The 13,284-nt window shown below is 36.1% G+C and overlaps 1 protein-coding gene across 1 annotated transcript in view; it reads right to left on the bottom strand.

Moving 5' to 3' along the window:
* Positions 1-13,284, bottom strand: part of LOC307121600 (carbohydrate sulfotransferase 8) — a 79,293-nt gene that overhangs the window by 39,466 nt on the left and 26,543 nt on the right. Inside the window, exon 2 of the mRNA XM_079809234.1 lies at positions 9,899-10,107. Within this exon, the coding sequence (XP_079665360.1) occupies positions 9,899-10,073 (175 nt within the window). The 5' untranslated portion in view covers positions 10,074-10,107. The remainder of the gene's footprint in view (positions 1-9,898; positions 10,108-13,284) is intronic.

The raw sequence follows: 13,284 nt of genomic DNA on the forward strand, positions 1-13,284 counted from the left end.
TGTATGGACTGCAGCCAGTGGCCTAATTGTGTCAAGACTCTGCTTTCAGAGAGCTCTGCACAGCAGCAAGCAACTGTGTGTTTGAACAGGGATCACTAGTGGCCGAGAAAGTTTTGCCCCCTCTCAAAGGAATGCAATAGCCTTGTGTTCAGATACCACAAGTCATGCCCGGCCGATACAAAGCACGAGAGTCTCTCTGTCATCTTTCATCTATAAATATCTCAGCCACAAACCGCGGCACCTACACAGCATTGCACTCTCACAGGGCCATGGAAGGGGGTCGAATATCAGGATTTCTATAAATAAACAGATTGAAATTGCATTTTTTTTGCCGCATGAAGTAGTGTATTGAACCAATTTGATTTAACACTGCAATTTATGCATGAAGCAAGGTGACGAATGAGGCTGGGTAAAAGCATGTGGCCTTAATCAAAACCGTCTGGTAATTCACCTCCATTAATTCAGTGCTATATGAATAGAATATCCGCCCATCTTACATTGTTATAGGTGTCACGTAAAAATGGCCAACAGGCACAGTATGTGCACTTTAAAAAATTACCAACCTGCAAGAACCATAATTGCACAGTAAATGTGATACTAATTGACCTTTGTGTCATATGCCTAAACGAATTTAACGAGCAGTATGACTGAATGGTAATGAGCTGCGTATATTCTACACTGAAAACATCTTTCAAATATGACGACCTCCATGCCCACTGCTTTGAGTGGGATTGATAGAATGCTTCACAAAACCATTAAGTCTTTCTTTGCTTCCTTTTCCACTCTGTTTGTGCTTTTCCTCATTTTTTTCATCATTCTGTCTTTTCTTGAGGTTAAAAGGACATGTGAATGTAGGAGAGATGCTTTTATGAAGACTTGAGACTGCAGATATTTTGTTGGGGAAAAAAATACAGGCCATTTATACATTTCAGATCTCCTTGAAAAAAAGTGCTTCACATTCTGAGCCACTGAAAGTGCTGTTTGTCTGCAGATTGTGAAGAGGAATTTTTTTTGTTTTTGTTTGGAGACAGATGCAGGTAGCTTGGCTTTGGACTATTTGGCCTTCAAACACCCCCCACCCCCCTTTGAGCTAACAAAAATTCTAAAACTAACAATTTTTCACATCTGACAACTGTGAGGGAATTGAAAATGAACTGAATTAAGTTATATATATATATATTCTATTTATAAATTTGATATTCTAAATGTAATATCATATAAATTCTTATTTTATATGAGCTATTTATCTAATGTAATATTTTAATATATTTACATGCAAAATATAGTTTTGTCCTTGGATTTGCAGCTAGCTACAGTATTTAAATAAAAAAAAACATTATATATTTTATAACAGAGATAATGACAAAGAGACTTAAAAAGATAAATAAATAAAAATAAAGAAATGCATCTTTTTTTCTTGCATATTAGTGAAAAACAGCACAGGTCACTGCATCACAGAATTTTCCATAATGAGAAAGTCTTACAATTCGAACCAAGTTATCAGGCAAACGTTTTTTTTTTTAAACTCACATTTGGAGCTTGGCCCAAAGTGTTCATTCTGGACTCTGATATCAATTGCAGCATGTTCTATTCTAAACAGACCACAATTGTCCTGTGGTCTTTCATCATCCCCACTCTCTTACACTGAATTAACTCATGAATTATAAAAAAAATGCACATATATAATTGGATTTGGAATATCACAATCAGGTTTATTTAGAAATAATCTCGTAATGTTATGAGAATGTGAGAGCAGAATGTGAGCCATGGGAAGACCTGAAAGACAGTTGCTTCAAAGCACCATAGGAGCCTAACGCAAGTATATATTCATATTCTCCTCTGAAACCTGACAGCGGAGTGGTCTACTCTGCGTGAACTCTAATTAAACTAAGACACTCCGGCGAGACCTTCCCATGCAGAGACATGCTTGCGTGTTGATTCCGGATGCTGGAGATTTTCACACACCTCTCACCTCTCTGAGTTTTGAACCTTGGGGAAAGAATGTAATCTACAGCCTCACACATCTGAAGTAGAAAATAGGAAAATGCTATCATGTCACATGATATGTCTCACAGTTTCATTTAGGCTGAAATGGATAGTTCACCCAAAAAGGACAATTCTGTCATCAGTTGCTAACCCTCCTGCTAACTGATGTCCTGATGTCAAAGCATCATTACTGCAGTCTTCAGTGTCACATGATCCTTCAGAAATCATTATAATATGATGATTTGCTGCTCAATAAACATTTCTTATTATTATAACTGTTGAAAACAGTTGAGCTGCTAAATATTTTTGGGGGGGAAATCATGATACATTTTTTTCCGGATTCTTTGATTAATAAAAAGTTCAAAAGCATTTATTTGAAATAGATTTTTTTAGCATTATGATGTCTTTACTGTCACTTTTTATCCATGTACACTAAAATCCACTTTTTAAAAAACACTTTTTAGTTAACTTCACTTAATGTCTTAAGTGTAACAATCTGTACTATTCACATACTTTTCCTTGTTTACTCAGACAACCCAAGTTAAGATTAATCGATTGGTTTGAGCGCCATTTTGTCAAAAAAATAAAAATAAATCACCATTATGGTGATCAGTGTTCATTTTGGTTGGGCACTTGAAACATTCATATTATTATAACTCTGTTCCTATTGGTGCAGCGGCGCAAAAAGAAATCACAGTTTTTTGGTTTCAAAGGAAGAGAAGTATAGGTTGCTTTTAAAAGTTGACCTAGCTTCTGACTGAATAATTAATAGATGATTAAGTCAGAAATTAAGGTCACCTTTTAAAATTAACCTATGTAATATTTCCCTTTATGTCGTATAATGATCTTTTACAATTTTAGTGCTAATACTTACGTCATACACACCTGTGAAATTTTTAATTGGGTTGATATAATCCCTCTTTATTTGTAGCAATATCTTGCAGTTGACCATGCTTGAGTCACACACAGACTTCAACATTCAGCATGCAAAACACAACAATGGTAACAACAATGGTAGCTATACTAAGTCAAGAGTAAATCTAAAGTAAAAGATCAAGTACTCTCTACAGTTATTTTTTAGTTACTAGAACTCTTGTGTAAGTGAACTATACTAAGTATTTGTTAGCACAACATAGTATTCCTATTTCACTTTACTTGTTTTTTTAAGGCAATCGGTTTCCATGCTTTTTTCTAAGTCTAACTAATTAGATTTTACAGTGTAACGCATCCTTGTTGAATAAAAGTAATTAACAGACCTCAAACTTATAAAACAAATAAAAATATTTATGAAATTGTATAATTGTCTATATGAAATACATAGTACAACACATATGTATGAACCTCACTCCTGCTAGATCTGTTTTTGTTTTTTTTTGTTTTTTTTTGTATTAGGCATTCACATGATACACTTCAGGCAGTCACTGATGAGTCAGAGGTTAAGCACTCATCAAATTATTTACAATAATGATATCCTAAATGGAAAGCCGAGTTTGTTAAATGTTCTGCAGAGGTGGGGTTAAAAATTGACTTGAATAATTGCTCCAAATTGCCTTGTAAATCTAGCAGGGCTGTAAACGTGTATTGATCTTGTTTAAGTGGTGTGCAAAGTGAGCTCAACGGCAATCAAATTAGGAAGGGCAACGGTCGGAAATGCATGTGCTATGATGTAGTTCTTTATAATCCCATTGACTGCAATAGACCGTCTGAAAGCAATACAATTGACTGGCCTGTGACTGATCACATCCTTTTTTTGGCAGCTGAGAACTCTTATCGTATCACTGTAATGCTGTAGTAATTACCTCGTAATGGAATGTCCATCACTGACCTAATAATTGTTAAAAGGGCTAAAACGTCCAGACTTGACTTTTTTTAAACAGCATTAAATGTCTGGGTTTAGAAAATGTCAGTTTACTTCCACCATGTTCCTGTCAATGTCAGAAAACACCTGGTGCATTGTAATTCCTCTACGCTTTGTTAAACACATCAGCAAAATCTAAAGAAACATTGCAAGAAGTGCACATTTTAGGGAAACATCAAATTAGAAAATTGTGGAAACATCCACAGCTGCAATGGGATAGTTAAGGCTGAAGTCTTATGTGATTCATTCTCTTTCATGCACAAGGAGTCAGTCTTAATGAACAGAGATATGCCCTCTCCAGGGCTAGTCGTATTTCTTTTGATTCCTGTTGGCCCACATTCAATCAGACACTCGAAAATCCCCTCAAGTTTTCTCACCAACATTCATTGATGAAAGTATTGTGTAATGTTTCATTGCTGATGTATTAGAGCGAAAATTATAGATCATTGTACCAGCAAGTGTATAATAACCATTGACTGTAACTGGTCTGAAATATGCTAGTATTATACAGGACTGGAGAGTCATATAGAAGTTATTATAGTCACAGAATAGAGGCCCCCACAGCCTCTTTTGAATAGTCGTCAATGACGAAATAGGCTTATTGGGTTTAGATAGTGTATCTAAACGGCACCTAAAGGACCAGAAGGGACTAATGGGTCATGCTATCTCGCCAAATCTTCACCCCTTGGTTTTTATTAGTCCACCAGGAAACAATGTTTGAATAGCAGCAATCGTCAGAAATCTAGTTCTGCAAGAATAAAGTTCAAATTGAATTCAACTGAAGACATATTGCATGAACCAGGAGTTTTCAAAATGTATTTCAACAGTACGAAAAAATCTGGGGGGTTCTCTTATAATTTCAAATAAAAAAATGATATAGTAACCTAACACAAAGTAAATATTTCCCAAACAATATTTAAATCATTTACTTTGGCTTTAGCGTAATAGCAAATAAAAGTGAATAATTTAATTTAGGAAACAAAATTAATATATATAATATAAAGGGTTAGTTCAACCAAAAATGAAAATTCTGTCATTATTACTCACCCTCATGTCGTTTCAAACCTGTAAGAGCTTCGTTCATCTTCGGAACACAAATGAAGATATTTTTGATGAAATCTGAGAGCTTTCTGACCCTCCATTGACAGCAACACAACGACCACTTTCAAGGCCCAGAAGGGTCTCTTCCCTGTCACTCTCTTACGCTATTCATGTTGTTGGGCTATTCACACGGTTATATGGCAGAACGGCGGCTCACTATTGGCTGACCACCACATGCATGAGTTGTGGTGCTTACAAGAATCGTGTAGGAGAGTGTCACGGAGGAGAAGAGATTGTTGATAAAATTCCTATTTCTTATTTTTTTGCACACAAAATGTATTCTGGTAACATTAATAAAATTTAAGGTTGAACCACTGTAGTCACGTGGACTATTTTAACGATGTCTTTGCTTACTTTTGGGGCCTTGAAAGTGGTCGTTGTGTTGCTGTCTATGGAGGGTTCAGAAAGCTCTCAGATTTCATCAAAAATATCTTCATTTGTGTTCCGAAGATGAACGAAGCTCTTATAGGGTTTGAAATGACATGAGGGTGAGTAATATATTACAGAATGTTCATTTTTGGGTGAACTAACCCTTTAATATAAGTAATCAATAATATTGTTGTTGTTGTTGTTGTTTTGTATTTTTGACAAGTATCCGCTAAACCCCAGTTGAATTTTTAAGTAATGCAGCAAAGTTTAGTAGCAATATTAAAAAAAAAAAACAATTTTCTTCTTTTCTAAAATGGAAAAACCCCACAAGCCCTCAACAGTTTGAAATACCTCAGAGCCAAAACTTAGTTTGAACCGCAGATTCCCTGCCTATGATTCGGGGTCCACTGAGACAGCTGTCATTGACTGGACGGGTTGGATCAGAGGGTATGGAGAGACAGATCAATCAGCACAGGAGAGATGAAACTGAATAGACTCCCTTTTCAGGGCACTATTGAACTGTTATTTAGCTTCCCCGCCAATGACTAGTTACACAATCCCTCAGTCAATAGTAATGTAAGATTCAATCATCTCAGGTTAGTCATTCCCTAATTAGATTCTAATGCAGCAAAGAGCTCGACTTTTTTGGAAACAAATGTCTCAAATGTAATGCATTTAGAGAAGTTCTACATATATTGTTTGTGTCTTGTCAAGCATTTGCGCTTGAGGCTTGTGCAAATGTTCAATTATTGAGGATGTCTCTGAGCTCTGACAGGAATGACAACTAACATGAAAAGGTTACTGTAAAAGGGTGTAAAAGTATGTTTTATTTGCATTAATGAATGTTTCTATTAAAACTGAACTTGACAATGTCTCTGAGGGAGTTACCACAATAAACAACAATGCATGCCTAGCCATAAATGTGTTTTAAAAACATTTCTCAGTAAACCAATTTGATTTCAAATGAAAGGTTAAATACTGCCTCGACAAACAGTAGTGAGGTTGACAGGCAAATTGCGTTTAAGACTTTCTGTAGAGTTTTTCATTGACCCACATTTCCGAGAGACAACGTTGCAATATCTCCCCTGCGTATCTCGCAATCAGTATAATATCGTTCTCATGAGCTTCTGCGCTCAGCTAACAATTGTCCTCTGTCGCAAGATGGAAACAGACAATATTAGCTGCTTTGATGGCTCTGCAGGGAAGACACAGTGAGTTTTAAAGCCCACTTCACCGCATGCTAGCACTTCAAATAAACCGAAAAATGGCAGTAATCAAACACAGCGTTAGCTCTTACAAAGGACAACTGTAGTGTATGCTGGGACATCACCTTGCCACATGACATGAGTCCTCTAGTTGTTTTGCTAGAGCTGCATAATGCAATAAATAATTGCTGGTGCTGTAAAACTATTTTATTCAGGTTTGTTCTGATGTAGGAATATTTATATATATTAGTGCTGGGCAATCGATTAATCGTGATTAATCGCATCCAAAATAAAAGTTTGTGTTTACATAATATATGTGTGTGTACTGTGTATAATTATAATGTGTATATAAATACACACACGCATGTATATTTAAAGGGTTAGTTCACCCAAAAATGAAAATTCTGTCATTAATTACTTACCCTCATGTCGTTCGACACCCGTAAGATCTCCGTTCATCTTCGGAACAGAAATGAAGATATTTTAGTTGAAATCTGATGGCTCTGAAAGGCCTCCATTGGCACAATGGCATGGTTCACTATCAAGACCCTTAAAAGGTACTAAAGACGTCGTTACAAAGTCCATCTCACTACAGTGGTTCTAAAATAACTTTATGAATCGGCGTTAATAGTTTTTGTGCGCAAAAAAACCCTAAATAACGACTTACATAGTGATGACGATTTCAAAACAAGGCATCATGAAGCTTCGAAGCGTTATGAATCAGCGAGTCGATTCAGCGGTTTGAATCGCCAAATTTCAGCAGTTTGGCGGTTTGACACGCGATCCGAATCATGATTCGGCTCGCTGATTCATAACGCTTCGAAGCTTTTTTGGGTGAACTAACCCTTTAAGAAAAATATGTTATAATTATATATATATATAACAATTATTTTATATAAGATAAATTGTATAAATATATGCAGTATATACATGCACATTTTTCTTAAATATATACATGCATGTGTGTATTTACAGTATATGTGCACAATAATTATACAGTCTTCTCCTCCCATTTCTACTAGTGATGCTTGAAACAACTTCCCTGCGTCTACTACCTGCGCAGATATCAACAGCACACCTGGGTTGAAAGTTGCCAGGTTGAGGTCACAAATGGGTTGAAATTTGTCGATTGTGTGAGTAGGATGCGTTTCATTCAAAATCTGGCAACTGGACAATCATATATTGATGAGATTATTCATATTATATGAATATATTATTCATATAACAAGGTTTGGGCCATACAAATTACGCAAAAAACTGGTGTGTCGGGAGACTCCCAGGAAAAACAGGAGTGTTGACAGGAATGGTTGGAACTAAACTCTGCAGGGCGGTGGTTGTCCAGGAATTGAGTTTTGCACCCCTGCTGTATGATTTCTAGAGCTGATTTAGGTCAATTTGTTCAGCAGAGAGATGTAAGCGTAATTAAGATTCCATCATTCATGACTTCTGAATAACAAGATGCAATTCATATCATGTACTATATGATGTAATGCCAGCTTCCGATTCATCATTCATTGTTTTGCCTAAAAAGCATGTACTGTCCAAACCTAGTCATAGAGTTATTCATAGATCCAGTCAAAGATGTATTTTACTCATTTCTGGTTAAAAGTCCCCATTAAAATTTGAAGTTTTTTGGCTTCTGATGAATATGTTAGCCATACTGTTATCTATAAGCTAGTGTGCTCTTAAACAATGACAACATTCACATTTAGAAGATATAAGCATTCAAAACTTAGTCTCTCAATTCCGCCAATATAGATCAATGATTTTGATGACAGCACTCTGCTTTTCAACAGCTTCTAGCTTCTCATTAGATTTTCTGTCCAATCAAATACTCTCTAGAATATGAACATTATAAATATACGCTGAAGCTGCGGCTAAAATTGGTCACTTGTTCACACATTTACGATTTTCTATATGGTGAATGGCACGTATATAAAGGAAAGGAAACTATTCAGAAGCATGTAAATATGCTTTCCATTGAAGCGAATTAAGTCTTGTTTCACATGCACCACAGCGCGCACACAGTCTGCTCCGGTCCAGAGACATGATAGCACAGAGCGAATCATATGCGTGAGTCGGCGCAAACCAGAAAACATATCGGACCCATTTGAACTCTGCACAGAATGCTATAATTTAAAGCGATATGGAGGAGATTAGGAGGAGAAACGGTTAGAGATTAGGAGGAAACTGTGGTTTTACTGAGCCCAATGGCTCTGGCCGAGCTGTGATATAAATTAAACGCTATTGGCTATTTAAAAAAAAAAAGGGGTGGAGCTGTTCGATATGTCCTGGATAAGGATATGGATATAAACAGGATATGTCTTCCTGTTTCAGTGGAAATTACATCCACACATTGAATAATGCTGCGCATTTCAGAGCATTTCGGTGGGCCTTTAAAATGAGATCTTTTCACTTTATTACTCACTTATTCTCCACCATTCCCAAGTCAATGGTCATAATACTGACCCAGTAGCATATCTTAAAAACTAGAGCCAATAAGCAATTTTAAGCATAATTTTCGTTCTAAGCGACCCAGAACTAGTAAAGTTGGACTACATTTATTTCAGAAGCATGTTGGCTGTAGACCAGTGTATTCGTTTTATGATAAAAACTTTGTAGTTTCCATTGTGGAGGCAAAATATATAATGCAATGAAATACAATAATGATTAAGAGATGAACAAATAAATGTTCATCAAAAACCTGATGTATCATATTTGACATTTGAACATGACTTTTCTAAAAAAGTGATGTATGGATAATCAAGTAAACCTAAGGTACTTCAGTCTAGAAAGTGTTCATCTTAAACTATTACTAACAATATAATAGTTGTTCTTGCATTTAAAATCTGTAAAGATTTCACAGCAAAAAGACATGCGAACCACAACCTGAAGGTGGACATTTTTACAATTATAATAAAAGGTATTTTACTTTTAAAAAGTATAAATATCAATCAGACGACAGAAGGCATGCAGTAAACTGTGTACAACACATTCTTCATGTTTCGATCATGCTGATAATTTAGAAGCTTTAGAAATGTGCTAATCAAATATGATACAGTAGGCTTTACAGGGTTAAGAATATTTTTAACAATTAATATTGTGTAATATATATATATATATATACATAAATATTAGTGTTGCTGGATTCCTCCGCTTCATCTCTCTTGATCCAATCCATGCACTTTGTGAGCAGCATATTTATATTTCATATTTAGTCATAGTAAATAATATTTCTTACTTGAATAAAAACACTTAATTTTCATGCTGTCATATGAAGCACATATTTATACAACCAGGCAAAACATTTTAACAGTGCGAACACTTTCTTTAAAAAAGAAAACTGAAATAGCAAGACTGAGTCACATGTTAGACAGACCTTGGTTTTGTTGCTGGAGTGTCTCTGTGAGGTCCTGTAGGTGTAGCAGAAGAAGACCTCCAGCGCCTACCAGCAGCAGGAACCAGAAGGAGCAGGGGATTCTCATGACCGTTGAGCGTAGGGACCTCCTTCTGCCTCCACAGCCGGCCTCCAGCACCCTACACTCTACCCACATCACGGCCTGTGACGCACGGCCCAGACGGTGGGACCTACACACACACACACACACACACAAAGAAAAAACACTTCAACACAGTGCCTTAGCAACCGAGGCCGTCGTGACTGCTTTACTTCTACAAGACAAGCTAGTGAGCAAGCTAGTGGTCTTAGGGTCTGGAATTAGAATTGTTTAGCAAGCAACCAGCCAGAACATTCTGGCATCACTGATGGTGGTGAGTTTTTCATGCGCAAGCAGCACTCACATTTCAGGAAATGAAAAACAAATCTACTTAATTCTGCTGTTGGGAACTGTTGAAAACTTGAATTAGTTTTAGTGAGTTAAAAATTGAAAAGGACAATAGGGCGTTTGCATTTGTGATTTTTTATTTCTGTATCTCACGCTACAATGTGCATGCATTTATATTTAGCGTGTTGTGTTTTCGCAGATTTATCTGATGAATATTCTGCTGACTGCAAGGTCCCATTTCCCACAAGAGAGGATGCAAGACGGAGAATAAGAAAGAGAGAAAGGGAGGCACAGTTGTTTGTGGAGTGTGCGCCAGGTTTGCTGTTCTCAGCAGGTGAGCAGCATAAGGAATCATGTGCTCCGAGCCTATAGGGACCTGAAGCCTACACAAAACATCTTGCCCTGCCTTTTCAATGTGTATCTTCTACACTCTGTGAGATTAGACTACCACGACCCACACAAACATAAATTCTTATTACAAACATTCATCACACAATGTGCCTCGTGGAGCTTAACACCAAACAAATCTGGAGCGCTGAGGAGGAAATCATAGACTGATGTGAATTAATTTGCTTTTAACATTATTAATAGGACTTTGCATAATAACATTAAATCCACATTAAATGGCACTTTTCCACAAACAGGCTACCAAATAGAACTCTTTTTCCAACAATAATCAGTAGAAGGAAATTCTTACCCTTCAGAAAATGACTGAAGTCAACTTCCCATTGCAAATCCTAAATAGATAAACCCTGATTTGTGTGATTTTCTACCAGTAAACTTTACATCTTACGGTTTCCACAGACATATTAAGCAGCACAAATATTTTCAACATTGATAAGGAATGTTTCTTGAGCACCAAATATTAGAATGATTTCTGAAGGATCATGTGACACTGAAGACTGGAGTATTGATGCTGAAAACATCACAAGAATAAATTACGTTTTAAAATATATTGTGATACTGCCACATTAGGGACCTCCAGGCATACACTTAAAATTTGCCTCTAGTAAAAAAAAATCTAAGTTTTGAAAAAAAGTTTTTGGTCATTAAAATTAGCTAACAATTATAATTGTATTTATCGTATACAGTTCAGAAAGTCCAGAACTCTGAGAAGAAACAAACCAAAATAATCCGGTGTCAGCAAAATAAATCAAAGCCCAGCAATTACAGAAATTATGTAGCACTGTGAATGTGGCTTCATTTGATTTGCAAAGTCATTTTCATTTGCTTGAAAGCATTTTCCATTCAGCACTTAAATGTAAGTGCTGCATTTTCTACAGTAAAACCGAACATCAAGCCTTTGCCAGATGGAAACCGGTCTTATCATCTTCCCGGATCAAAACACCAAAATTGCAGCTTGATGTGTACAGTTGCATCTTTGCAAGCAATCATAGCTGAGGTGATGGGGGTTAGATTTCTTTAACAACAGCTTTGAGTAAAAAAACACCCCATGCACCTGCTCCTTCATTGACGCCCTCTTTCCTTTTATCTGGGCTTGATTGCTTTTCCCTGCATTGGACCACTTCCCCCATTACACCAGTCCCAGGATATTGCTGATCCCTGACCTGTATGATAGTGGGATTTAAAAAGGTCTTGAGTAGCACAAGGAAACCTGTGGATGTAATCTAGAGCCAGAGGATCTTCTGCTAATGAAAGCAGCTCTCTCACCAGATGCTACCCTGCCATTTAAGATCTTACATTTGACATTCACTTGTGATTAATTCAAACCCACCCTTACGAAAAAGAAGTTCATTCAAGTGTACAATTAATATACTTCTTTTACACTAAACATAAGAAAGTACACTTTCTTTTTATGTACTTCTCATAAATATACTTAAGTATACTTGACTTATACTGACAGAAATGTTTAAGTATATTTGGCCTATACATGTACTCAATCTTTTGATCGAGATATACTTAAAAGAATACGTATTCTACTTGACTTGTAGTAGCGTAGAGTAGCGTAGCCTATTAAATACTTTTTTAAATACAGTCTTATAAACTTGCATTGTTTGAAAATGTTGATTTATAAAGAGAAAAGATATGTTCCTAATTCTGAGTATCTGCATTTTTGTGTAGGCTAGTCCACTGGTAGTGCACATAGGAATTTCCTTCAAAATCTACTTTACTCACTCCGTCATTAACTGAATTTCCAGCTATCCATGTTTTCACTGTTATACGGTATGGGGCGCTATGACACATCTTCTAGTACAGAATCTTCGGTTCACACACGTGAAGAAACAGAAACTAGCATATATTGCAAGTATAAAAAATACAAATACCTAAATAGGAACATAGAAGTATACTTAAAGTTCAAAAAATATATATAAATAGTAAACTATATGTATGATGTTATGTTCACTTAAAGAAAAGTTACAAGTGTACTGGCCCCACTTTATATTAGGTGGCCTTAACTACTATGTACTACTTACATCAAACAATAAGTACAATGCACTTATTGTGTTCATATTGTATTGCAAAACACTTTTTCTGAAATTGAGGTGGGATATGGTTAGAGTTAGGGACAGTTGTGGTGGTATGGGTAAGTTTAAGGGTTGGTTAAGTTGTAAGGGAAGGGTCAGCAGTGTAATTACAAATGTAACTACAGAAATTAATTACAGATGTAATTACATGCAGGTATTTTTTTTTTTAAATGTAAGTACAATGTAAAAACATGTATGTACACAATAAGTGCATTGTATCAAATTATTAATTAAAATGTTAGTACATAGTAGTTAAGGCCACCTAATATAAAGTGGGTCCCAAATGTACAAGAATTTGTAAAATTGTAAACAACTAGTATACGTATAGGTTCACTTGTAGTACACATGCAGTACAAATGAGAAATGTAGCTGTGCACTTTACTACTGTTACACTTATAGTATAGCCTGACGTCATCATACTTAGATTCTAGTCAGAATATGAATCTGATACTGCTCCATTGGGCTGTGATTATCATTGGGCGTGTTTCAACCGA

This window comes from Gobio gobio (assembly GCF_949357685.1).
Source record: "Gobio gobio genome assembly, chromosome: 25".
Taxonomy (NCBI): domain Eukaryota; kingdom Metazoa; phylum Chordata; class Actinopteri; order Cypriniformes; family Gobionidae; genus Gobio; species Gobio gobio.